Raw genomic sequence first — 26,165 nt, 5'->3', positions numbered from 1 at the left:
CGTCCACGAGGATTGAGGACGCTTCGTTATTCCTGTATCTATAGTTATAGAGATTTTTAAGCCTTTCCAATTTCAGAAGATTCCAATAGCAAAAGAAACATAAGATGTATAGTCTTATATCATATTTTGATTTTTATTTTTTTCATTCACCGCGGGACTTCAACATGACAGCCTCCATGAGAAAAACATGAAACAACGAAAAATTATCGATAAACACCATAAAACATCAAATATACTCCCACATGAACCTCTAAGGTATACTTTACAAACAAACAAATATTCTATTTTCCCATCTATGCACCCATAACTGCAGAATTGGGAGAATAGAGGCAATCACAGTCGATTCGGCCAAAATTTATAGTTGTATTGTACCAATAATAAGAAAAGAGACAAATATCAAAATCTAACCGATGAACAGAGATCGAGGATACTTGAACTGGTTACTAATTATGAATGTATATAGTTTAATTATAAAACACACACAATGTAATCCGGAAAGTGATGAATCCAGAGACATTTTTCCTTATATTGATTATTAACTCTAATAATCCAAGCCCTTTCCGTGTACGATTTTCTCCCACACGAGGGCTTAAACTCCTTATGATCATTGGTCGTGTCGCCTGCTCTCTGTGAGAGAGAGCCAATCGGCAGCGATCAGGATAATGAGTGCGCAACTGTCTTGTAATTGTTTTACCAAACACGTGTGTTCAATTAACACAAATCCGATAATAATTAATTAACATCAATTAACATCAGTTTACATCATTTAACATCAATTAACATCCGGAACTCCTCCTTCTTTAGCTGCCAACTTAGTAAAAAATTCCAATATTGCATAGCGGTGTGAATTTTCCGGTTGACAGTCTTTATCGAGGAAGACGTTCAGGCGTTAATGTAACCTTCGTAGATCAGCGGAATATAACGACTTAATTATTCGGGTTAATTGATTATCGATTTTAACATAAAAATGATGCCCATAAAAATCTTAAAATTGATTAAATTATATGTAATTTAATTTTTTTTATCGTATGCTAATTACAATATAATTATATGTAATTTAATTTTTTTTATCATATGCTAATTACAATATAATTATTATTGTTTAATATGAGGCAGGCATAACCTGTGAATGGGGACGAAGTCTGTATGATTTTATTTATAAACCAAACATGTTAAAAAAAGAAACGGAAATACCGTAACGTTTCTGATTTTGGTTCTGTTGTTAGGGATTTAGTTGTGACGTTATGACGTCATAGTCAATGTAAACAAAGAACGTAATGTTTCCGATTTTGGTTCTGTTCAGTTGTCAGGGATTTTAGTTGTGACGTTATTTAAGTTATGACGTCATATTCAATGTAAACAAAGAAAAGCTGTCATCAGGTAACGTTTTTTTTATCTATAACAAACAATTTTTAAAAATGAATTAGTATTGAGTTCCTTTCTTAGACTGATAAATATACATTTTATTCAAAGTCTCATGCAAACAAGACCGGAAACGGAAGAAGATTTATGCGCAGATCCGGAAATTCAAAAACGCGATAAAAAAAAAATTGAACGATTTTGAGTTCATTAGTACAATAAAAATATGGGGAAAATTTTCCCGATTTTTTTTTTTTTTTTTTTTTTTATTTAATTTTCTTCTGATATTAGGGACTTTGTCCCCATAATATCACAGTTTTTCTCAGTGATTGGTGGTTTTTTGGGTGTTTGGTGTTCGGTGGTGAAAAGACCCACCCCTGCCAGTTTGGCGTTTTTTTTGGTGCTAAAAATCGTGTCTGCCATCATGACCGTATAATTTCTGTTATAAAAGGGAAAATTAACTGTTCCAACAAACAGATACTATATGGCACTCAAGACAAGGCAACAAAAGGACTTTCCATTTGGACCCAGTTCAATGCCAGTTCATATGCTAATTACAATATAATTTGCCGAACTAGTTGTGTGGTGGAAAATCTGAAAAGCCAGGATGCATTTCAATTCATGACTTCTCTAACTGATACTCTACAGTCTCATACACTATTTTTACCAACTTGTACCAATTATCAAAGAAGTTATTATTATCCTTGTGCATTACATGGGAGGGGGTAATGGGGGTACCTTCATAAAGAATAACAGTAAAATTTCTTGCCAAATGACGTTAATGGTAATTTCAGTTTCATTAATAAGACGATGAGAATATCGACTTATTTTGACAAATCCATTAATTTTTTTCCATAAATTAATAACAATTATTTGAGACCTCTGACAAATCACGATAAGGATATTTTGACGAATCACAACTAAATTTTAACCAATTTGATGCTAACTGTAACCAAAAACGACTGTTTGATGTCTAACGATAAAGGGCATAACTACCCTATAACCATGATAACATTTTCTTTTATCAAATCATGCAGCAATTTATTTGATGTACTGTTACTACATAATTAATTAAAATCATTCTAACAAAATAGAATGTGTTTATTTAAATAAGAAATAAACATAGAGAAGTGTTTAAAAGACAAAATACTGGTATAAATGCATGAAATGGGTCTACTTGAACTTCTAAGTCATTTGAGTTATACATTTGTACTTAAAAATTAAAATCACCATCCTCACCGAAAAGTTGATGGGTTTGTTGCCGACATTGAGAGTTGCCATGCCACTGGCTATGGATGTAAAAGGAGAAACAATCAATAAATTAACCAAGTAATATGAATAAAATGCCATGTGGAGTATATATCAGTAAGAAAGCATTTGCAAAATTTATATGGATTACCAAATAAATGTAAAAGTCGAAATGACAGGAAATGGGACATACACATGTATATGAATTTTACATATGGTAGAAAATATATAGGCCCTCTGGCTGATATTGGTATCTCAGGATGATACAATGTACAGCATATGATGCGGATTTTGCCATGTATTATTCTCTCTATATATAAATCTTCTATTAGGTACCAGATCTGTATTTTTTTTTAGGTGATGCAAAGCTGACACTGATATCATATCCATGATGCAAATTGCCAATACTTTTAGGATTCCAAATATTAGAACTATATTTTTACTAAATTATCAATTGATGTGATTTTTATGACTAATGATTTTGATCTTAGTTTCAACATTTTATAAGTCATTTGCTTGATGTCATGAAATAAAGTTGTTATATATGTTTATCATATATTTTCTACGAAATACAGCAATTTTGTATATCGAATAAAGGGTTTTTTTTCCAGTCAGTATCACCTACCCTGTATCGCATACCCCGTATCGCATAGCTTAACCCATATCGCATACCCCGTATCGCATAGAAAAATATAAAACCCCTATCGCATACCTGGTGCGATGTCATAAATCAAATAATGTTTGATCTATGACGTCAAGTTGCTTCATTTCCTGGCATAGGAAACAAATGAGTTCCTACCCCAAAAAATTATTATCATTTCAACTAAAATCAATATTTTAAAAAAAAATTATTGCCCAGTAACTTTACGAGTGATATTTATGAAAAAGACACAATAAGATGTAGAAATATCTGAAGTTTTATAGTTTATTTGGTCATAATTTTCATGAGGTTTGTTTTCATAACCTGATGGATTAAACACAAATGCAAATTTTTACAATTTAAATTTTGTTAGAATACTGAGATAGCAAACTTTTCAAGATTTTTTTGTCTTGGTGTTCACCTCATTAGAAAATTAAAATGACCACGAATAATATCATTGCCAAATAAACAATAAAAATTTAAACATTTCTACATCTTATGATATATAGTTAATAAGATAAGATAAGAATTTTATTAATCTAATCAAGAACCCATAAAGGGCATCATTTTACAACACAATATGATTCAAAAAAGCAAAACAGAAGACAAATACCATACTATAACGTTATGGACAGGATCAGAGCCTAACACAACATGTGTTTTATATAACTATTATATTAAATGTTATAACAATAAAATATTATATTATTTCATATATTTTGTTTACATCTGGATCTTATTTCTAAATCTTTAATAATGTAATTTCTTAGGCACATGAGAGTAGGTAAATGCTCATTTGTGAACAGCCAGAAATATTTCTTATCATTAGGTAGTTCTTTAAAATTAGTAAAAAAAGTGATAACTTTAGCAAATAATAATTTCCTCTGTTCATTATATAATGGACAATTTACTGTAAAATGGGTCTCATCTTCAATAGAATTTGATCCATGTGATAAGCAGTGATGACATAGACGTTGAGTTCTCTCTATATATTTTTTACTATATCTATCTTTCTCAATTCTAAGATCATGAGCACTTATTCTCATTTTACATATAGCTCTTCTTATACTAAAATCTTTAATTGATAAATAAGCCTCCTTTACAAAGTCAGTCTTGAGGTTGAAATAATTTTCTGATTTACTATTACCTTGTGATAAGGTTTCAGACCTTTGGACCAACCAAAATGTTTTAAAACTATTACAAAGTTTACATTTTACAAATTCAATTAATTTATTGAGCTTTGTATCTCAAGTGATTGAAGTACATATTTCATAGATGAATACCAACAATTAATGTTTTCTGCATCTAAAATTTTATTACAAACATAAGCATCATAAAGTAACCCTTTGTTCAATTTGTTAAGCCTGTGTACATATTTTACCATAGATATAATGACAGAAAAATAAAGAGGAAATCTTGCAACCTCTGATAACACTGCTAAATTTGAGGCTTTCTTATTTACACCAAGAATATACTTTAAATATCTGAAATGTGATTTTTCCAAATAATCATTTATGTATATTAATTCAAATAGATAATTACTTTTTTTCTTGCAAGCAGCAGAGTTAATTTTAAATGAACCCCAAATTTCACTACAATATAATAAAATTGATTTTATAGTGTGATCATATAAATGAATTGCAGTATCAATACTTCAAGTTGGATTACAAGCTGACATGGATTTTTGTAATTTAAATTTTGCCTTTAAGGATTTTTTGAATAGCTCTTCTTTCCCCTGTTGAAAAAGACCACTAGAAGTTAAGACTCTCTCTAAATATTTACATTTATTAACACATTCTATAGCCTCTTTATCTAAATAAAGTGATTCCTTCAAAAAATTTTCCAGGCTTATTAATAATTAAAACCTTTGTTTTGGACAAGTTTACATCTAGACACCAGTCAATACAATAAGTATTCAATATATCAAGTCGGTTTTGAAGACCTTTTTTAGTGTTTGATAATACAATAATGTCATCAGCGTACATAAGACAATCAGTTCTACGCCCATTGATATCAACAGCATCTGGACTTGGCTTAAATTTTGGAGGCAGATCGTTAATGAAAAGCTTAAATAAGTTTGGACTTAGAACATCCCCTTGTCTTACCCCAACTAGCGAGCTGAAAGATGGTGTTAATACATTGCCCACTTTCACAGCCATTTCATTCTTGCTGTACATATCTTTTAAAATAGTATAAAATTTTCCAGATATGTTATTTTCCAATAATTTATATTTCATACCACAGTGTATGACCCTGTTGAAAGCCTTTTTAAAGTCCACAAAGCAAGCATAAATTTTTCCCCCTTTTTTGTTAGTATATTTGTCTAATATGGTTTTTAAAAGAAACATATGATCAGATGTTCTACTCTTTTTTGAAAAACCAATCTGACATGGATGAATTATATTATTTTTATCAAGATGAATGTCAAGTCTTTTATTGAGAATACTGTTAAATAATTTTCTAATGTATGAATTTATTGCTATGCCTCTGTAATTTTCAGGTTTACTAGGACTCCCTGCTTTAAAAATTGGACATAAATAAGATAATGACCATTTGCGAGGGTATGTTCCAGAGCAGAATACTAAATTAAAAAGTTTCTGCAAAACAGGTGCAAATATACTTCCCCCTGATTTTAATATCTCATTTGGGATACCATCCAATCCTGCAGCTTTATTATTCTTTAGTTTATTTATAGCATCCAAGATTTCTTTTAGGGTTATTTTGTAATCTAGTTCACAAAAATTTGGATTTTTTTCTAAATTTTTAAACTTTCTTACTTATTTCCTCTAATCTGTCTTTAAATTTATCAGAGTTAAAATTTAAAGATTGAAAATATGAAAACCAGACATTACTTTGAATAGAATTTTCTGGACCATCCGAATTGTCTTCTTTTAATTCTTTAATGAGATTCCAATAACTCTTTGGATTATTATCCCTTAAATTATCCAGACTGTCAAGAATGTTTTGTTTAAATTTCCTTTCTTTATATTTACGTAGCTTATTATACTCTCTATAACATTTATAGTAAGACCCTTTATAATTGGGTCCCAAGGGAATTTTGATAATAGCTTACCTTTAGAAATAAGACTTTTACGTTTTTGTACTAGGTCTAGGTCAAACCATTTTTTGTTTTTATGTTTACGTACACCTTTTAATATAAATCAGTCATGTTGTTATTTGGTAATATTTTTTTTCAAAAAATATTAATTTTAGTTGAAATGATAGGACAGCATCTAAGTGGATGCATTTTTATACATGGTCTTTAACGTATATTGAGAATGTAATTAGGGTATAGGGGACATTACTGTTTGGATATTAAGCAAATAAGGAAGTCTATAAAAAAAAACAAGTCAGCTGGAAAAATACAGGAAAATCATAATGTTCTTTTCTTCCTTATATTTTCGGACGATTTAAAAGAAAATTCGTAAGGGTTCCACGGAACCCAGTGTCTCGCCTACTTTTGCTGTTAATCGCAGACTCAACAAAAATGAGGAAAAACATCAATAAAAATTTCCCTCTCGATACTGTCTTTTGATTGAAAGAAGCTTCCAAGTTTGGTAAAAAATCCAGGATAGTTTATGAATCTAATAAATGTTTTATAAACTTTAACTGCAGACTGTATGTATTGTTAACTGGAAGAAAAACTAAGTCCATTTATAAGTAAAATACGGAAAAAGTGATTTTTTTTTTTACAAAATTTACTTCTAAATAATATCTTATGATCAGAAACAAGCTTTTGTCTAAGTTTGGTAGAAATCCAGGATAGTTTAAGAACATTATAAAAATTTTAAAAACTTAAAACACAGAGTGAATGTTTTGTTTCTGGCAAAACAACTAAGCCCATTTATAAGTAAAATACGGAAAAGTGGAAATTTATTTTTACAAAATTTTCTTCTTGATACTCTCTTATGATCATAAACAAGCTTCTATCCAAGTTTGGTACAAATCAAGGATAGTTTATGAAAGTTATTCAAATTTTAAAAACTTTAACCACAGAGTGAATGTAATGTTTCTTCGCAGAAAAACTAAGTCCATTTATAAGTAAAATACGGAAAAAATGGAATTTTATTTTTACAAAATTTACTTCTGGATACTTTCTTATGATCATAAACAAACTTCTGTCCAAGTTTGGTAGAAATTCAGTATAGTTTAAGAAAGTTATTAAAATTTCAAAAACTTTAACCACAGAGTGAATATTTGTGGACGCCGCCGACTACGACGCCGACGACGACGGAATGTAGTATCGCTTAGTATCGCTTTTTCAACTAAAGTCGAAGGCTCGACAAAAATGATATCCCATGAATCTGATTCTATTAAAATATATGATAAACAGATTAATACATGGCAACATCAGTATCACATGCTGTATCACCATTCATCCAATATCAGCCCTTGGGACTGATATTGGTTTCTCATGGTGAAACAGCATGCTATACGGATTTTACCATGTATTATTCTATATATATTACATGCATTACAAACAATGTTGATCTCATTGAAACATTAAACGCTTGACCGAGTTGCTAAAAGTACTCTATTCAGTAGTCTAATAAGTTGATGTTAAAGGCAATGATTTTTCCTGTTGTACATACACAAATCACTTCTATAAAGATGTTGATGATACACTGCAGTCAAGTTCTGAAAACCAAATAAATAGATAATTGTATTCTTTGTTTTATGAGACAAAACTATCATATATTTTATATAAATTATGCTATCACATGTCTATTAATGACAATGTGAATTTTTCATGGTTAAACAGAATAAAGACTGTTCTGAACGAATGTGGTATCCCAAATGTATGGGTAACGCAATCTTTTATAAATTGCAAGTGGTTAGTTTCATTCATCAAACTTAGACTTAAAGATCAGTATGTACAAGTCTGGCATTCTTTACTTGAAAACTCGCCAAAAGCACTAAATTACAAACTTTTTAAAGATTTTTTTTTGAAAAGAAGGTTATTTTGAAATTCTTGGGAACAAACTGTCTACTGATTTGTGTAGATTTAGGACCACAAATCACAAGCTCCCTATTGAACAGGGTAGATGAAACAAAATAGTTAGAAACAATAGAATTTGTCTTCTATATAACAAAAATGATATTGATGATGAATTGCATTATATACTAGAATGTAAATACTTTGAAAAAAACAGGAAACATTGTCTGTCACATTATTATTTAAAAAATGCAAACATTGTCAAATACAAACAGATTATGTCTTCAAAAAACAAATCAGAATTGATTAAACTATGTAAATTTATAAAGATTATTCACACAGGTGTACGTGCTCTTGGCTAAATGGACTTCATATATTGTCTTAGCAACTGTTTTGTTTGTTCTGTCTTGTTGTAAATATTGTACATAATTGTCTTCTCTATACCTATGTATATGGTTTATTGAGAATAAAGATATATATATATATGTCAGGAATCGGGGTACATTAAATGAACATCATGAACATATTGTTCTTATTTTTCAGACAGGAAATTTCTTCACCTGTAAACGTTAGTTACAGCCAACCATGGATGCCTGGAGCTTACACATCCTTCAAATTACTTCTATCAATCAGACTTTGTGCTGCTGTTTGGAATATTGTAGGGGACTGTGATGAGACCTTTAATTATTGGGAACCAGTATGACAATTTGTCTAGACCATATATATTAAATGCATTTCGTATATCATTGTTGTCATTGATATCAAACTAAAATCTTTTATGATATTATAATAATAAATGGAAAATTATAACAATGCAAATCTTTCTCCCAAACTTCTATGACCATGTTAATAAATTTAGCAAAATTGTCAAACTTTTTTAATGGCTTAATAAGATTAGTGTGTATGATTGACTTTAATTTCTTACTAAGAATAAAGTTAAATTATGAAGAATTATTATGCACATCATATTTGAAATAGTGATTTATAATTTGTATATTTTCAGATGCACTTCTTGTTATTCAAGAAGGGTTTTCAGACCTGGGAATATGCACCACAATATGCCATTAGATCTTATGCATATCTCTGGATACATGGATTGCCACTGAAACTCATCCACTTTATCTTTGGTACCAATAAGGTATACATCTATTTGTATATAATATATTGACAATTTTTTACTGTTATCATGATTATTACCAACTGAAAAAAAAACATTGATTGCAGGTCAATGTAGTTTGAGCTTAAGATAGCATTTTACAATTAAAAAAAACCCAAAAACTACAGCATGTCATATAGCAAGATCAGTCCAGTGGCTGCTAGCACAGGTAATGATAGATGAACAAGATCAAGTCAAAATAATCTTGTAATTATCAATTTTCTTTCTGAATTGTGTTTCAGTGCATGTGGCAAACCCATTTTATATCCATCAGAAGGTCAATATGACTTGGCATGTCATAAAATTGAGACATGTTTGTTTATACAACTATTTTGGAAGCCCTGGTATACATTTGTACATGCAGATACCTTATTTGAAATTATCTTATATACTTTATTTTATTGTGTATAGATTTCAGTTTATTAGCTTGTTTAAGATTTGGTAATTTTAAATTGATAAAGTTTCATAATTATTTTAAATGTAAAGACCCTATGAGTGAATCAATGTTACTTAAAAAAATGCAATTTTTTATGACTTAACAACAGTATTATAACTATATCATGTATATCCCTTGTGAATAAGTCAGTTTAATTGTTTAGTTAGCTTTTGAGGTGAGAGACAACATTTTTGTGCTTTGAATGAATATATATTTACTATGTTATTATTTGTAGGTTGTCCTGTTTTATCTACTGAGATGTATTTTGGCAGTGTGCTGCTGTGCTGCAGAAGTTTACTTCTACAAGTAAGTGGAAATATCTTCTGAGTTAGTTTGCTAATTTAAAACTTACTTGACTAGAACTACTTGCATACCATTCATGGTACATTGTATTATGGAAACACTAAAAATTGTCTGTTATGATCTCCCATTATTATTCAGATATAAGCAGCAGCCTCAAATAACAAGATAGTTTGACAAGATTTAAATATGTTGATATGATAAAGTTAGATAATGGTTTTTCTCAATTTTAACTACCGTATAACAAATATATGCATTGATTAGATTTTTTGTTTTGGTCAAGGTCATATTTTCATATTTATTTCTAGAAAAAAGATGGGAAAATAGTTTTAAACATAATTTAAGATGTAAAAGACACACAAAAAAAAGAATGTAGAACATTTATAAATTATTGTGTGGTTTTGCAGATTTCAACTAGTTTACTGAAATTCGAATTTATGATTTTTTTTTTTGCTGGAAATTTCCATGTTGATGTGTGTATTTCAGAGGTATTTGTAAACATTTTGGTACCAATACAGGAAGGATAACCCTGTTATTTCTCATTATGAGTGCTGGAATGTTTATATCTTCAACAGCATTTCTACCAAGCAGCTTTTGTATGTACCTGACCTTCATTTCCATGGGAGCATGGTTTCTTGGTAAATATTCTGTGAGTATTATCATGATTATGCTAATTTTGGAGCAAATACATTTTATAACCATGGGAGATAATCCACTTAAAAGGAAAATTACCATAGTGTTGTCTCAAAAGATTAAACTATTGAAAGAAATGCATACTGTATATAAATTCCACAACGGTTTTAATTCAGGTATAATTCATAAAGAAGCTCCACTGAAAGCAGTTAAAGGTTCCTAATTGAATAGTTGAGTGTTGAGAAATGAATAATTACATTGGATGTATGTTTCATTATAATATATTATTCTGATTGGCTAACTGCACATCACGTGTTATTCTGTAAGCAGTTGCATTGCTCAATTCAACTTTTCATTCATGATAACAATGGTCCAACAATAAATTTGCACAGGTGAATTAAATAAAAAAAATATATAAAATTCGTGTTTTCATGATCATAGCTAAAAAATGTAATTATAAGTATTGAATGCTTCTTTTTGTAACTTTATAGGGTTGTAAAAGCGTTGACTGTGCACACATTTTTAGATACAAAATGTACTTCGGTCAACGCTTTTACACCCCAATAAATTTACAAAAAGAAGCATTCAATTCTTAAATGTAAATGTAGAATCTGCTTATATAATGACAAATATTTAGATATTCTGGTATTATGTGGCATTTGATTTGATTTTATCAGATATTTTTTTTTCTCAAATTGCTTCAATGAAAAATCAAAAGGATTACGTCTGATGTGAATTGCAACCAAGTGGAATTAAAGCACACATAGTCTGACATAGATGAGAAAATAAACAATATTTTGAGAATAATATATAAATAAGCAAAGATGTAGAGAAGTTTGATATTTATGTGAAATATAATTTAATTAAAGTATGACTTAAATCTTAATACTTTTTACAGTCAGCAATTGATAGAACTACTGCTAAATCTTCTTCTTTTACTTACAGATAGCCGTAGCAGCAGTAGCAGCAAGTTCAATATTAGGATGGCCATTTGCATCCATTTTAGGGTATGTTTTAACATGGCTCTAAAATATTTTTTCACAATTTTTTGCTAGGCTTTTCTTACAGTTCTGACTATAGATTTAGAAATAAAGGAAGCTCTGAAAATATGACATATTTTTGTTTTATATAGCCTGCAATAAATATTAGGGGTTGATAATTTTCAAAACTGTACACATCAATTAAACATTACAAATATGTTTTTCTTTTCTGTTTGCAGGATTCCAATTGTAGTTGATTTAGTATTTAGAAGGAAAAAGTTGACACTGTTCATTTCACATAGTTTAATTGCTCTGTTAGTATTTTCGGTAAGAAATTTTAGAAATCTTGTATATTTAAACATCTGTATGTAAACTAGAGATGAAAACACATAATCTTATTCTTTTGAAAAGAATTTAAACTATTCATTAAAAAATTGAAAACAACACATTCAATAAGTTCTTGTGCCGAAAGGCTTTTCTGGATTTGTTTTCATCAGGAACGCTCAAAGCCAAACATTTGATATCCGAAGATGTATAACTACCAAAACCGTTGAAGAGCTAAATATAACAAAAATACCTAAAATAAATAGCCAAATTCATCTATAGTCAACTTTGCCTGAGGAACTTGAAACCTTTGTTTCTTAATAATTTCAAAATTTATAAACGGACAATTTTAGAAAATTGTTAAATCATGTCAGTACCGAAGGACTGACTACTGAGCTGATAATACCCTTGGGGACTAGTAGTCCACCAGCAGAGGAATCAACCCAGTAATGTGAAAAATCGAAAAACAACACGTTTAATAATTTTATGCATCCGAAGCGCTTTTCTGGATTTACCTTGATCAGGAATGCTCAAAGCCAAACATTTGAAATCCGAAAATGTATAAGTACAGAATCCGTTAAAGAGCTATATATAACAAAAATACCTAAAATAAAGAACTAAAAGAGATATGGTCAGTTGATCACAAAACAACATTCTCAAGAGGTACTGGAACTCAATTTATTTCTGTTAACTGTGGAAAAGCAACCTATATTAGACAATAATGGTTGTGAAATCACAACTTTTCGTTTCAAATAAGAATGTGATTTTGTGAATGTTTGTACAAATGATAAATGTTTTGTTATTTTTTTTTTCAGGTACCAATGGTATTAATTGACTACCAGTATTATGGTAAATTAGTGATTGCCCCACTCAATATTATAGTCTACAACGTGTTTACAAGTCATGGACCTGATCTCTATGGTAAGTTATAAGAAAATATCAGTAATTAATTATTCAAAATCGTTCAAAAATTTACATCTCGAGTAGAGGAAACATGTTCTATCAGAAATAAATATGCTCATACCTAATCATTTGAAAACCAGGGATGTATAAATATGAAGAAATACTAGGAGCCAAATGACCAAAATAAACCTAGATATAAGGGTCAGAGCCAAATTCATCTTAAATCAACTTTTAGAGAGTTGAAACATTAATTAAATATGTATATAAAATTAGCTTACTGTGGATTCATTTATTTTCGTGGATACCAATTTTCGTGGATTAAGAAAAACTTGCATATTCGTGGATATTTAATTTCGTAGTTTTGCTGAAGTCTGCATACAAACCTATAGAAAAATTATCATTCGTTGAATATTTAATTTCGTGGTTTGACTGTGCCCACGAAATCCACGAAAATTGGTATCCAACGAATAATAATGAATCCACAGTACATTTGAGTTTTTATCCTAATTATAGCAAGTTCAATGTTTGGTTCACTTGCTTGCTTTTAAATATTATCCTTACAAATGTTATTTGAAGTTAAGCAATCAATGTACTACAAGTGGAAGCTCCACCTATTTATTGATTGCAGATGTCAATCTTAATAATAATGCTTGAGCAAACATTTATACAAACAAAGCATGCAAGCTAACCAAACTACCAACATGCTAGCATTAGATAACAGCTTTAAAATTTTGGCAAGGTCCTTTAACACTTTTAAAAGACTTAAACAATTTCTAATTATGGTTATTTAGAATCATGTCTAAAAAATTATCAGAGAAAAAAAAATTCCAATCTGCAAACTTATTTAGGCGTAAAAATCGGGGGAAATAATTCTTTTTATTTTAAATAATCTGTAAATATCTGTGAAATGAGATTTTCCTTCTGGTTTTACAAATATACTTCTGGTTTTTTGAATATATGTTATTTCATTGAAAATACATGTATAATATTCCACAAATGAATTGATTTACAAGAATTGGCAACAAACTGTGATAGCTTTTACAAAATCGTTTCAGCAAACAGTTTCTTTTATTTCTTATCATGGAATTCAATTTTCATGATAACAAAAAAAATGAAGTTAAAAATTCTTTGAAAAGGTATAATAATCAAATTTAATGTTTAAACACAAAATTATTCAAAAACTTTTCAAAATATAACAAGAAGTTGAAAGAAAAACTATTTCATATTTTTATTATTTTAGAAAAAGGAAGGAAGAATGTAAAATAAACATGTAAAAAATTGAATAAAAACACATAGTGAAAAACTGGATTTTAAAAAATAGCTTAATGATGTATTAAAGAATAGCATAGCAGAAGGTTTTGTAAACTAGATCATTAAATGTTTGATTTCTTTTACAGGTGTAGAACCATTTTCATATTACATCTTGAACGGATTTCTCAACTTTAATTTGATTTTCTGCTTTGCATTAGTTTCTGTACCATTTGCTGTAAGTTGTTAACTAGTGCTGCGGAACTATTTATTATTATATAAAGATTATCGTCCTTCCCTACACCTATATCACCTAACTCAGTCACCTCATTATTTTCTTATCAAGGCTATGAAACGAGAGCAGGCATTATCAGCAATGTCACAATGTCTGAGGAGAGGTTATCAGCAACCTCACAAATTTATGTGTGAGGAGATGTTTTCAAGCTCTCTTTTCATCAAACGTAAAACTGTCTTAGGTAGGAAGAAAAGACCTGTAATAGAACAATAAACAGATAATGGGGTTTTCTTCATATAGATCTCTCGACACAATGTGAAGCTATTTAGCTAGTTTGCTGTGCTCAATCACCAAAAAGGTTAACATTGTGGCTAGCAGCTCATATTTAACCATATCAATGTAGAAAACATGATTCTTATTCTGATGCTTAAATAAAAGTGCAACTATACAAAATTAAAATACATTTAAAAAGGTGTTTATTACATTTTCAGATAAGTATATTTTAACAAACTGCTTTCAGATGGAGGCATTTGCAAACTGCATATTTTTTAAATATTTTTTTCTGGAATGCAATTTAAAAGAACATACACTACAAAACATCTTGTATTGTATAGTAAATGGGTGAAAGCAAATGAGACTTGAACAAGAATGTGTCCTAAGTACATGGATGCCCCACTTGCACTATCATTTTCCATGTTGGAAGGATCATGAATTGGCATTAAAATTAGAAAGATCATACCACAGGGAACATGTGTACTAAGTTTCAAGTTGATTGGACTTCAACTTCAACAAAAACTACCTTGACCAAAAACTTTAACCTGAAACATGCACTTTCATTTTCTATGTTCAGTGGACCATGAAATTGGGGTCAAAGGTCTAATTTGGCTTTAAAATTGGAAAGATCATATCCTAAGGAATATGTGTACTAAGATTCAAGTTGATTGGACTGCAGCTTCATCAAAAACTGCCTTGACCAAAAACTTTAACCTGAAGCAGGACAGACGAACGATCTAACAAACAGACGTACTAACTGATGGACGAACGGACGCACAGACCAAAAAACATAATGCCTCTCTACTATTGTAGGTGGAGCATAAAAAAGACAACAATCCCTTAACAAAGTATGTTATATTGATGCCATTACTTATTTTACCACTCAATTACCAGGTAACTATAATTTAATTTGATGTATATTTTCAGATGCTGGTACAATATATTGTTGGTATAGGAGATTCAGGTAAACTCTTCATTTGTAACTGTTGTCTATTTTGTGTATAACAGAATTCTTTATGTTCTAAAACTTGACACATTTTAAAATTCCAATAAATAACAATTGTGTATAACTTAACTTATGTTGTGTTACAGTAGAAAAGATATATTTTCATGCACACAATTTTATCTTGATGACGTGTTTATGTTAACTTGATCTCAAAGTAGCATCACCAGTATGTCTTCATTTGATAACTATATTTCTTTTATGTGGTAATTTAGTTTTTTAATTCTGTTGTATTTCACCGCAGTATAGTCAAAGACAAACATATTTTTTTCTATAAAGGAGATATTGTTTATAATTGTTTTTTTGTTCTTTCAGATATACCTAGATGGATAGCATTGTCTCCCCTGTATAATTGTTTTTTGTTCTTTCAGATATACCTAGATGGCTAGCATTATCTCCCCTGTATAATTGTTTGTTGTTATTTTAGAGATACCTAGATGGCTAGCATTATCCCACCTGTATAATTGTATGTTGTTATTTTAGATATACCTAGATAGCTAGCATTATCTCCCCTGTATAATTGTTTGTTGATATTCCAGATATACCTAGATGGCTAGCATTGTCACCCCTGTATATTTGGATTCTTATCTTCTTTACAAGACCACATAAGGTATGTCTCTATCTTTCTAATATAAAAGTCAGTCTTTCTAATATAAAAGTCAGTGATGAGTCTTATGAAGACGAAAAGCGCGTTTGGCGTACTAAATTATAATCCATGTAGACGAAACGCGCGTTTGGCGTACTAAATTATAATCCTGGTACCTTTGATAACTATTTCTAATATAAAAGAATTAGGAAACTTGTTTCAATTTCACTGCATTTGAGTTTTCAAAAATAAGTTTCGTTTATAATTACAAAAATATTAGTTTACACGTTCAAATTTAATTGGAACCACTGAACACCTGAATATGTCTCTATAAACAGACATAACTTTCAAAGGGATGAATTTCAAGAACTAAAATGACTGATTCTCAAAAAAACAAAACAACTTTATCATAATTTCCTGAGTACTGATAAGTTTAAATCTAGAATTCTCGTTAAAAAGTGTAACCTTAACATCCTGAACCACCCCCTCCTCTAAAGTCATACTTCAATGACTTTTGTTTACCTCTGATTCCTGTTCTCAGATACTATGGAATTACATTCATGTAACATGCATGTAACTTGAGGTTATAACATAATACCAGCATTACACGTTATCTCTTTGTAGTTAATAGTTATATTGTAACAAGTTTTATGATTAAATTTTATAATTTACTTTCAGGAGGAAAGATTTCTGTTTCCTATTTACCCTTTATTTGCACTGTGTGGAGCAGTTACTATAGATCATGTACAGGTATAAACAGTCTTTTAAAACTCTGTTCATTTCACAAGCTCATAACAAGGCCAACCTCAGGTCAAAAGTCTTTAATACAGAAATTACTTATCAGTTAACATGTTTTTCCAGCAAGTGGTCAGTTCTAATGAGTTTGTTGCCTCAACTTAAAAAGAAATAATTCTTGAAACCAGAATTGTAGAAGGGAATCAATTATATTTACTAGTATTAAGCTTATATTTGATATACAATTTCACATACACTTGTATTTTAGTTTCAGTTCAATTAAATTCTTAAGTAAAATTTACGGTGTTATCTTATATTTATTTTACTGTGTATTACCTTAACAGACCAGTATTGATCATTATACTTTTTCAGAAAATTTGGTGTTATCTATTTTCACAACCTGTATCTGGACATTATACAACTTCTACAAACTGGATCTCTGCCAGTACAGGCATTATTTACTCCATATTAGGTTTAGCAAGAATCGTAGCTATTTATCAAGGTAAGTAGGTAAACTTATATTAGATAAATATGTTGTCCAACAGTATGGTTTGTAGCATTTGATATATAGATTGAAAAAGGGGGGATGAAGTTTATGGTACAGGAGACATATTCTATATTCCATTTAAGTACAGATTTTTTGGCAGATATAATCTGAAGAAACATGAAAATCTCTTCTGAAATTGATACATTGTAGGGTCAATAAAATATTCAATGTTTGCAGTACTAATATTGGTATGAGTAAAAGAAATAATAAATGTAGAGGGCAACATATTGTCTTTAACACTTGACAGTTCACTAATTTGAACAGATGTAAAAGAAGGAAGATGAGGTACCGGTACTAATGAGACAACTCTCTACAAGAGACAGAATTTCATAAGAGTTAACAACTATAGAGTCTAGACACCATAACTTATATTTGAATACATTGCATTTGTTGTCAGAATAAGATAAAAATAACCTACAATGCGGATAGTCAATTAATCAATCCTATAGTTCAAAGATTAGTATCAAGAGCAGCCAGTGCTATATATTCATCTGCCAGATAAAATATTTTTGTTATTATCCAGTAACAAGGTTTTATATAAACATGATATCTAATAATTTTTATTTTTATTTTTTTAAATTAAGGAAACATAAATTGCATGTATCGTTTTTGGTGTAATGAATCTGATTATTGCCTTATCCTTGTATCCTCAATTTAACATTTTACACAATACAGTATAAGAGCAATGTAAAAAAAATGGTCTGCAAAGCACAATTTATAAAGCAGAACAAATGATTTTTCATTAATCCCATGTTGTTTTTTTTTTTGACAGGTTATCATGCTCCTCTTGACCTTTATCTTGAATTAAACAAGATTTCCAGTGACCCTAACATACACACATTGTCACCAGAAAAACAAGTTAATGTATGTGTAGGGAAGGAATGGTACAGATTTCCTAGTCATTTCTTTATGCCAGGTGACAAGTAAGTAAGTTTTTATGCCCCATTTATGGGCATTATGTTTTCTGGTATGTGCGTCCGTTCGTTCATCTGTCTGTCCAGCTTCAGGTTAAAGTTTCTGGTAGAGGTAACTTAGTACACATGTTCCCTATGGAATGATCTTTCTAATTTTAATGCCAAATTAGAGTTTTTATCCCATTTTCAGGGTCCACTGAACATAGAAAATGATAGTGAGGATGGGGCATCCCTATACTAGGGACACATTCTTGTTTACTTTTTCTTTCTGGTAACTTAAAATAAATATGATGTTTACCAAATTTTAGGGTTACTTTAATGAGATACCATAATATTGTCTCTAAGGCCTGCTCCATAAAAACATACATAGGACTCAGGGCAGGTACTTACAAATTTTGACTCTGGGTAGATATTAAGAATAATGAAAATGTAAGTGAATTTTCAAACTTTACCCTATATATGGGTCCCTGGTTTTAACTGAATTGATTGATTGGTGAATGCTTTAGGCCACATCAGCACAAAGGCTATATCCCAACAGGTTTTAATTGAAAGTGCCTACTATGGTTACCATGAATGATTTAATGCAACAGTTTATTATAATGCTGCAATTTTTAACATTTTAATTACAATGTTGTTACAATTAATATAGATATTTTTACATTTTAGCTGGAATTTACAGTTCATTCAATCAGAGTTCAAAGGTCAGCTCCCAAAACCGTACAGTTCTGGTATTGATGCAACAAAAATAGTATCCCCTGATTTTAATGATATGAATAAAGAAGAAACATCTAGATATGTAAGTAGGAAAAGAACAGGTACAATAATGTTAGTCACCCTCTGAGACAAAAAATACTATTAGGAAGTTAGGATAAAATTAATCATCAGAATGAATTACTGAATTGTGTGGATGCACTTTTATGTAAGATTAGAATATGTTATTTAGTTCTGGTACATTACTTGAGGTCCATTACTAGAAATTAAGATTTGTTGTTTTAATTGATAAACAACATGGCCATTCTTCTACTAGTATACCCTGAACATAGCAGAAATGTTATATCCCCCATAAAATGGGAAATTTGGTATGACAAATGAGTAATAAAGACTCTTTGAAATTTGGTATTAAAGTAAAATAGACTCTTTGGAGCCTTAATTGTTAGGTCATGCATTTAACCCGACATACTAAAATACATGTTACATGATATTGTTCTGTATTTAATGGATTTTATAAAGAAACAACTCTTAGGCTGTGTTCACACCAAACGCCATTTACAGTAAACATGTTTACATAAATTTAGTGTAATGTAATGTACACTGGTTGCACATTAAATTTGTTCACATCTATAAATCTTGTTTAATTACCTGTACATAAGATTTGTTTACACTGTAAACCAAATGTCATTTAAATGTTCATTACGTAGACCCAGATGCAAAATTTTCGGACAACTTTTCTAGCAGTAAGGGAACAACCATTTGACTTCAAAAGGGGGGGTTCAAGAAAAATATTCTGATCCCCAATTTGATGAAATAAAAAAAATTCTGGTCAAAGAGAAGATAAAAAAAATATTCTGAATCCAGAATTTCCCCAATCATTACAGTGTTAAATATTGAAAAAAGATAATTGATTTCTGGAATCGAAAAAAACTGAATAAAAACATTCACGCGAAAAAAATTCAGACTCAGAAAAAAAATGTTTCTTTCAAATGGTATTTCTTCTCCAAGGAGTATTTAGAATAGGGAGATGTTTATGGTTGTTTTTTTTTTTTAATTTCTATGTGTATTTTAACATATCTGTGATACTAGACAAACAATACAATTTACCTCACACTTTTTTTAGTAATGCAGTTATGAGTGAATCGTTTTTTTGTCGAGCCTGCAACTTTTGTTGCAGAAAGCTCGACATAGGGATAGTGATCCGGCGGCGGCGGCGGCTACGGCGGCGGCGTTAGCTAACTTCTTAAAAGGTTTATATTTTAGAAGGTGAAAGACCTGGATGCTTCATACTTTGTATATAGATGCCTCATGTTACGAAGTTTCCGTCAGTCACATGTCCAATGTCCTTGACCTCATTTTCATGGTTCAGTGACCACTTGAAAAAAAAGTTCAGAATTTTTGTAATGTTGAATTCTCTCTTATTATAAGTAATAGGATAACTATATTTGGTATGTGCGTACCTTGCAAGGTCCTCATGTCCGTCAGACAGTTTTCACTTGACCTCGACCTCATTTCATGGATCAGTGAACAAGGTTAAGTTTTGGTGGTCAAGTCCATATCTCAGATACTATAAGCAATAGGGCTAGTATATTTGGTGTATGGAAGGACTGGAAGGTGTACATGTCCAACTGGCAGGTGTCATCTGACCTTGACCTCATTTTCATGGTTCAGTGGTTATAGTTAAGTTTTTGTGTTTTGGTCTGTTTTTCTCATACTTTATGCAATAGGTCTACTATATTTGTTGTATGGAATGATTGTAAGGTGTACATGTCTAGCGGGCAGATGTCATCTGACCTTGACCTCATTTTCATGGTTCAGTGGTCAAAGTTAAGTTTTTAAGTTTTGGTCTTTTTATGTAATTTTATATGCCAAAGGTCAGCTATATTTGGTGTATGGAAATATATTATGATCTATATGTCAGTCCCGCAGATTTATTTGACCATGACCTCAATTGCACGGTTCATTGCACAGTGTTAAGTTTTTGTGTTTTGGTCTATTTTTCTTAAACTATAATAAGTAATAGGTCAACTATATTTGTTGTATGGAAGCTTTGTTAGCTGTACATGTCTGCCTGGCATGGTTCATCTGACCTTGACCTCATTTTCATGGTTCATTGGTCTTTGTTTAGCTACTTGGTTAATGTTAAGTTTATGTGACAGTTGTAATAAAGCTTTATACTTAGGACTATCAACATAATATCAATGATTAGTAAAGAAGGCGAGACATTTCAGTGTGTGCACTCTTGTTTTAGTAAAGACCAGTGGCAAATATTTCAGTGTACGTCCAGTCGATACGAGAAGACCTTTTAAAATGAATTATGTGTTCGGCAATTATGATGCTTCAAGTTTTGATTAAGGGTTAATAAAGCTACCTAAAGTTTTTTTTTATAACAAATAAATATATCAAGTTTAGACAAATATTTCTGTAAAGAACTTTATTAATAATTGTTATAAATATCAATTTTATTCAAAAGTTGTTCCTTTCTTAAATATACTTGGTAAAATTAAAGTTATATATGCCTAGTTTTGTGTACACTACACCTATACAAGGCCTACATTGACGACTGCATGTAGATAAAACATGATTTAAACTACATGTAAACATTGAGTTTTATCAATGGGAACGTAATTGTGTTTAGTTTACATGTGAGTTACACTTACACAACACCAAGTTTAGAGAAATAAGCATTGAATTAAACTTAGAGTTGATTCAGGGATTACTTTAAATGCAGCATATTTATTTTAGGTATTAGACTGACTAATTCATAGGATTCTATAAATCAGTAAAATAACTAATTAGATATAGGAAGATGTGGTATGAGTGCCAATGAGACAACTCTCCATCCAAGTCACAATTATAAAAGTAAACCGTTATATGTCAAGGTACGTCTTCAACACAGAGCCTAGGCTCACACAGAACAGCAAGCTATAAAGGGCCCCAAAAAGTATTGTATATTATGATGTTAGATGCATGTACATTTTAGAATGCATTTCATCTTTCTTTTGTAGATAAGTTCTAATAAATGTCATTACCTGATAGATTTAGATTTACCTAGTCAGTCAGAATTAGAGCCAAGTTATTCAAGTCAAAGAGAAGACTGGAAAGTTATATCATCTCATTTATTTTTAGATTCTTCCAAGTAAGTTTGTTTTTGGATTCTTAAGTTTATTGTTTTATAAAATGTCAATTTTGATATGAAGACAGCATCAACAATCTTAAATTCATGTCTCCCAAGAAAGAGAAAATTGATTTCAAAATGTTCAATTTAATAATAAAGGAGGTATTTTTTCTTACCAGCAATTACAAATAAAAAAATGAGATGCATAAATCAATTTATAACTTGGGAATTTCCCTGTGAACAAAAATTTGTAATATAATAACTCAAGTTACCAGCAATCACCCTTTTGTGTCGCAACGCCCCGGATTCTTCAAGTCTTGTTTATATATATATATTTGTATGTCATGTTCTGAAGGTTCTTACTGGTATATGTCTTGTATTTGTTTGACATTTTCATGGTTTGGGGAACTGCATAAAAAACTGAATAGACTTTAGCTTTATCCCATGATTTTCTAACTTCTGATTATGTTCATTGTGAGAAACTGGATACCTTAATTTGGTATAAAGATTCATTGCTCAGTTACTATTTGACATGACCTTGACCTCATTTCATGGATCAGTGATCAAGGTTATTTTTTTTAAGTTCAGTTCATTTCTCCATTACTATAAACAATAAATTTAGCACTTTATTTTTATGTATGAAATGATTATAAGGTGAATATTTCCATCTGGCCTATTTCATTGCATTGACTTCATTTGGATATTTTATTGGTCAAATTAAATCTTTGGTGGTTAGGTCTATTTATTACATACTATAAGCATTAGGTCAACTTTAATTGGTGTATTGAATGATTGTCAGAAATGCAAACATGTCCATCAGTCAAAGTTTATCTTACTAATTTTATTGGTTCATCTGTCATTGTGATAGGATTTCAAAGTTAGTAAAGGTGTAATAGATATGCTTTGATGTGCCTGATTAATTCCCCTTAATTTGGACAGATTAATTATTTAGTATTTAAATGTTTATTTTAAGTTAAATTTGATTTAGATATAGTAGAATAAAAGTAAAGAATGTTAATTTAACTGTTTTAGTATTTAACTTTTGATGTTTTTAAAATGTTTTAAGAATATTCATTTATTCAACTTTTCTTCAGTACCTTTTCTGTTAAAGTTAGCCTGATTTTGATAGTCAGTGGGCCTCCAAAATACTCGCTGGACTCATCAGTCCACCTGAATTGAGAGTTAGTCACCACTTCAGTGCAGTTTGCCAGAGTTAGTCACCCCTCCTAAGTGCAATTTTACTACTTTAAATACACAACGCGAAGCAAATTTACATAACTTTTAAAGACTAACTCTGGGAACACTTCCTTTTCATTTTACTTTTGAAATTACTCTATTTTTGAACTTCATTTAAGAAAGTTTTCTGACTCTTGTTTATCCAACTTCGTTTAAATTCATGAATTTATTGTACATTGTGAATAAATTATAGTTTCATTTGATTTATTGTCTGTTGTTCAGTCATAATCTGATATCAGGTATCCCGATGGTCGAATAGGGGGGGACGTACTGGCCACTACACAGCCCTGGAGGTGTCGTCACCAACCCCCTCCGTTACAAAGGTTTTCAATATTTAGTCTTTTTAGTCTCCTTTATGGTAATTTTCCTTTAAAGAGTCCACACTAGTTTATATGACAGATGTTTTAATCAAAGAATCAATGAAGAGATATTTTTATGGCCCATTTATGGGCATTATGTTTTCTGGTCTGTGTGCCGGTTCTTCCATTCGTCCGTCCCTCTCGAGGTTAAAATTTTGTCAAGGTACTTTTTGATGAAGTTGAAGTCCAATCAACTTGAATCTTAGTACACATGTACCCTATGATATGATCTTTCTAATTTTAATGCCAAATTAGAGATTATAACCCATTTTCACAATCCACTGATCATAGAAAATGATAGTGCGGATGGGGATCTGTGTACTATGGACACATTTTTGTTTTTTTATTGATATGCACATTTGGTGCAATGAAATTAGTAACTCTTATTTGAAATACCAAATAAACAACAGAAAGAATTAAAATGAGAAATTGAGAATTTGATGATATACAAAGTTATACATGTATTTTGTTTTCCTTCTATTTCAGATCTCACAGAATATTTAGAGCCTTCTATATTCCATTTGTATCGAGTAGCTACTGCCATTATGTCAACTATAACATACTAAAAACAACAAAGACTAAGAAAAGTAGACACTAAATGTTAATGTAACATATTTTGAATCTGTTATTAAATGTTGTGTCCATTGTCTTTTCAAATATTTATAAATTGTTTAAAGTCAGTTTGCGATTTTTGTTATGGCTCATTTAAGGGCATTATGTTTTCTGGTTGGTTTGTCCATCCGTCTGTACCGCTTCAGATTAACTTTTTGGTAGTTTTTGATGAAGTTGAATTCTAATCAACTTGAAACTTGGTATACATTTTCACTATGATGTTTGCTGTGTTAGTGTCTCACATAATATATGTCCTAACTACTAATTCTAAAGCATGACATTTTGTGTAGACCTGTCCAAGACTATGAAGCCCTCTATATGTCTTATGGTTATTGGTGTTCATGGGTTGCTGCATCAGTAATATGTATCCTTTAATTTACATCTACAATTAAGGTTAGCAGAGGCGGATTTAGGGGGGGGCGGGCCCGGGCCCCCCCTTTTTGGGAAAAAATTTGGTTGCTTATATAGGGAATCATTGAAGCCTGACTGGAGCGGGCCCCCTCTTAGGTCAGTCAGTGGGCCCCCATTTATGAAAATTTCTGGATCCGCCACTGGTTAGTGAAGTTTTTTTAGTGTTTAGCCATGGGAACACAGTGAACTAAGTCCTATAACATAATAAATGGGTCATAATTTTAATGTCCACTGAATTTATATTTGGTTTGAGAACATGTTAGATGATATGAATATTTGATGATTGATTGTTGGTTGTTAAGTCCATTGGCAAATATTTCATGCATGTCAGGATGATGATATGAATAAACTTTGCTTAATCCATTGTGGATTGTAGATTTTAGTATGCTAGCTGAACACTAACCTGGACAAATTCACATTATACAGAACTTTTGGTACTTGCTGTGAGAATAGAATCACCTTATACCAATTTTTATGTTTTTGTTTTGGATTAGGCAGTGATTGAACCATTGACTATCTTCAATCAATATTGCATGATCCATTCTGAATATACATCATTGAGGCAGCTTTTTTTAGATTACCTTAGCCGTATTTGGCACAACTTTTTTGAAATTTTGGGTGCTCAATGCTCTTCAACTTTGTACTTGTTTGGCTTTATAACTATTTAGATCTGAGCGTCGCTGATGAGTTTTATGAAGACGAAACGGGCGTCTGGCGTATTTAATTATAATCCCGGTACCTTTGATAACTGTTCTATCACAGACTAGACTAGAGTTATGTGGTACAGATGCAGTGATAACTTTTTAGGGTTTGAAATTTATTTAAGCTCACCAATAATTGTTTACTTCTTATACATTGTGACTTGGATAGAGAGTTGTCTCATTGGAAATTATACCACATTTTCAAATTTATATCCCTTGTGATTGTGATCATACCTGTTCATGTTTTCGTTCATGAGAAAAATAATGTTCTTTATGCTTATCAATTCAATATTCATTTGTATTCCATTCTTGTATGTATACATTGTACATGTAGATGTACATGTGATTTCCTCAGCAATTTGTCAAAGTGAATAAGAACTGTTTCTGGAAGCCTCACTTTTAAATAACTTCAATCCTCTGAACTAATTTATGAGTGGCCTTGTCCAGGTTAATGTTCAGCTAGCATACTAAAAACTACACTGAGCATACCACAATGGATTAAGCAAAGTTTATTCATATTATCATCCTGACATGCATGAAATATTTGCCAATGGACTTTAC

General features: G+C 30.6%; 1 protein-coding gene across 1 annotated transcript; it reads left to right on the top strand.

Annotated features, from left to right (window-relative positions):
• The first annotated feature begins 133 nt into the window (after positions 1 to 133).
• LOC143069343 (alpha-1,2-mannosyltransferase ALG9-like) lies at positions 134 to 24,561 on the top strand. Its single transcript, XM_076243930.1, has 17 exons — positions 134 to 255; positions 8,727 to 8,880; positions 9,187 to 9,321; positions 10,011 to 10,081; positions 10,562 to 10,724; positions 11,654 to 11,715; positions 11,928 to 12,015; positions 12,828 to 12,933; positions 14,313 to 14,401; positions 15,599 to 15,635; positions 16,214 to 16,284; positions 16,939 to 17,010; positions 17,368 to 17,497; positions 18,315 to 18,465; positions 19,123 to 19,252; positions 22,176 to 22,306; positions 24,367 to 24,561. The coding sequence occupies exons 1-17, from the start codon at positions 188 to 190 to the stop codon at positions 24,476 to 24,478; spliced, it is 1,770 nt and encodes a 589-aa protein (XP_076100045.1). The 5' UTR covers positions 134 to 187; the 3' UTR covers positions 24,479 to 24,561.
• Positions 24,562 to 26,165: the final 1,604 nt, after the last annotated feature.

The sequence above is a fragment of the Mytilus galloprovincialis genome, chromosome 3 (assembly GCF_965363235.1).
Source record: "Mytilus galloprovincialis chromosome 3, xbMytGall1.hap1.1, whole genome shotgun sequence".
Classification (NCBI taxonomy): domain Eukaryota; kingdom Metazoa; phylum Mollusca; class Bivalvia; order Mytilida; family Mytilidae; genus Mytilus; species Mytilus galloprovincialis.
The sequence above is the reverse complement of the archived record's forward strand: the minus strand, read 5'-3'. Positions and strand labels throughout refer to the sequence as shown.

What these genes read in the sequence shown, in the direction of transcription:
- LOC143069343 (XM_076243930.1), top strand. Translation starts at nt 188, where the DNA reads ATGAAACAACGAAAAATTATCGATAAACACCATAAAACATCAAATATA. An exon ending in TAGTTTCTGTACCATTTGCT is followed by an intron (nt 14,402 to 15,598) that starts GTAAGTTGTTAA and finishes GTATATTTTCAG; the next exon opens with ATGCTGGTACAATATATTGT. An exon ending in AAGAAGAAACATCTAGATAT is followed by an intron (nt 19,253 to 22,175) that starts GTAAGTAGGAAA and finishes TTTCTTTTGTAG; the next exon opens with ATAAGTTCTAATAAATGTCA.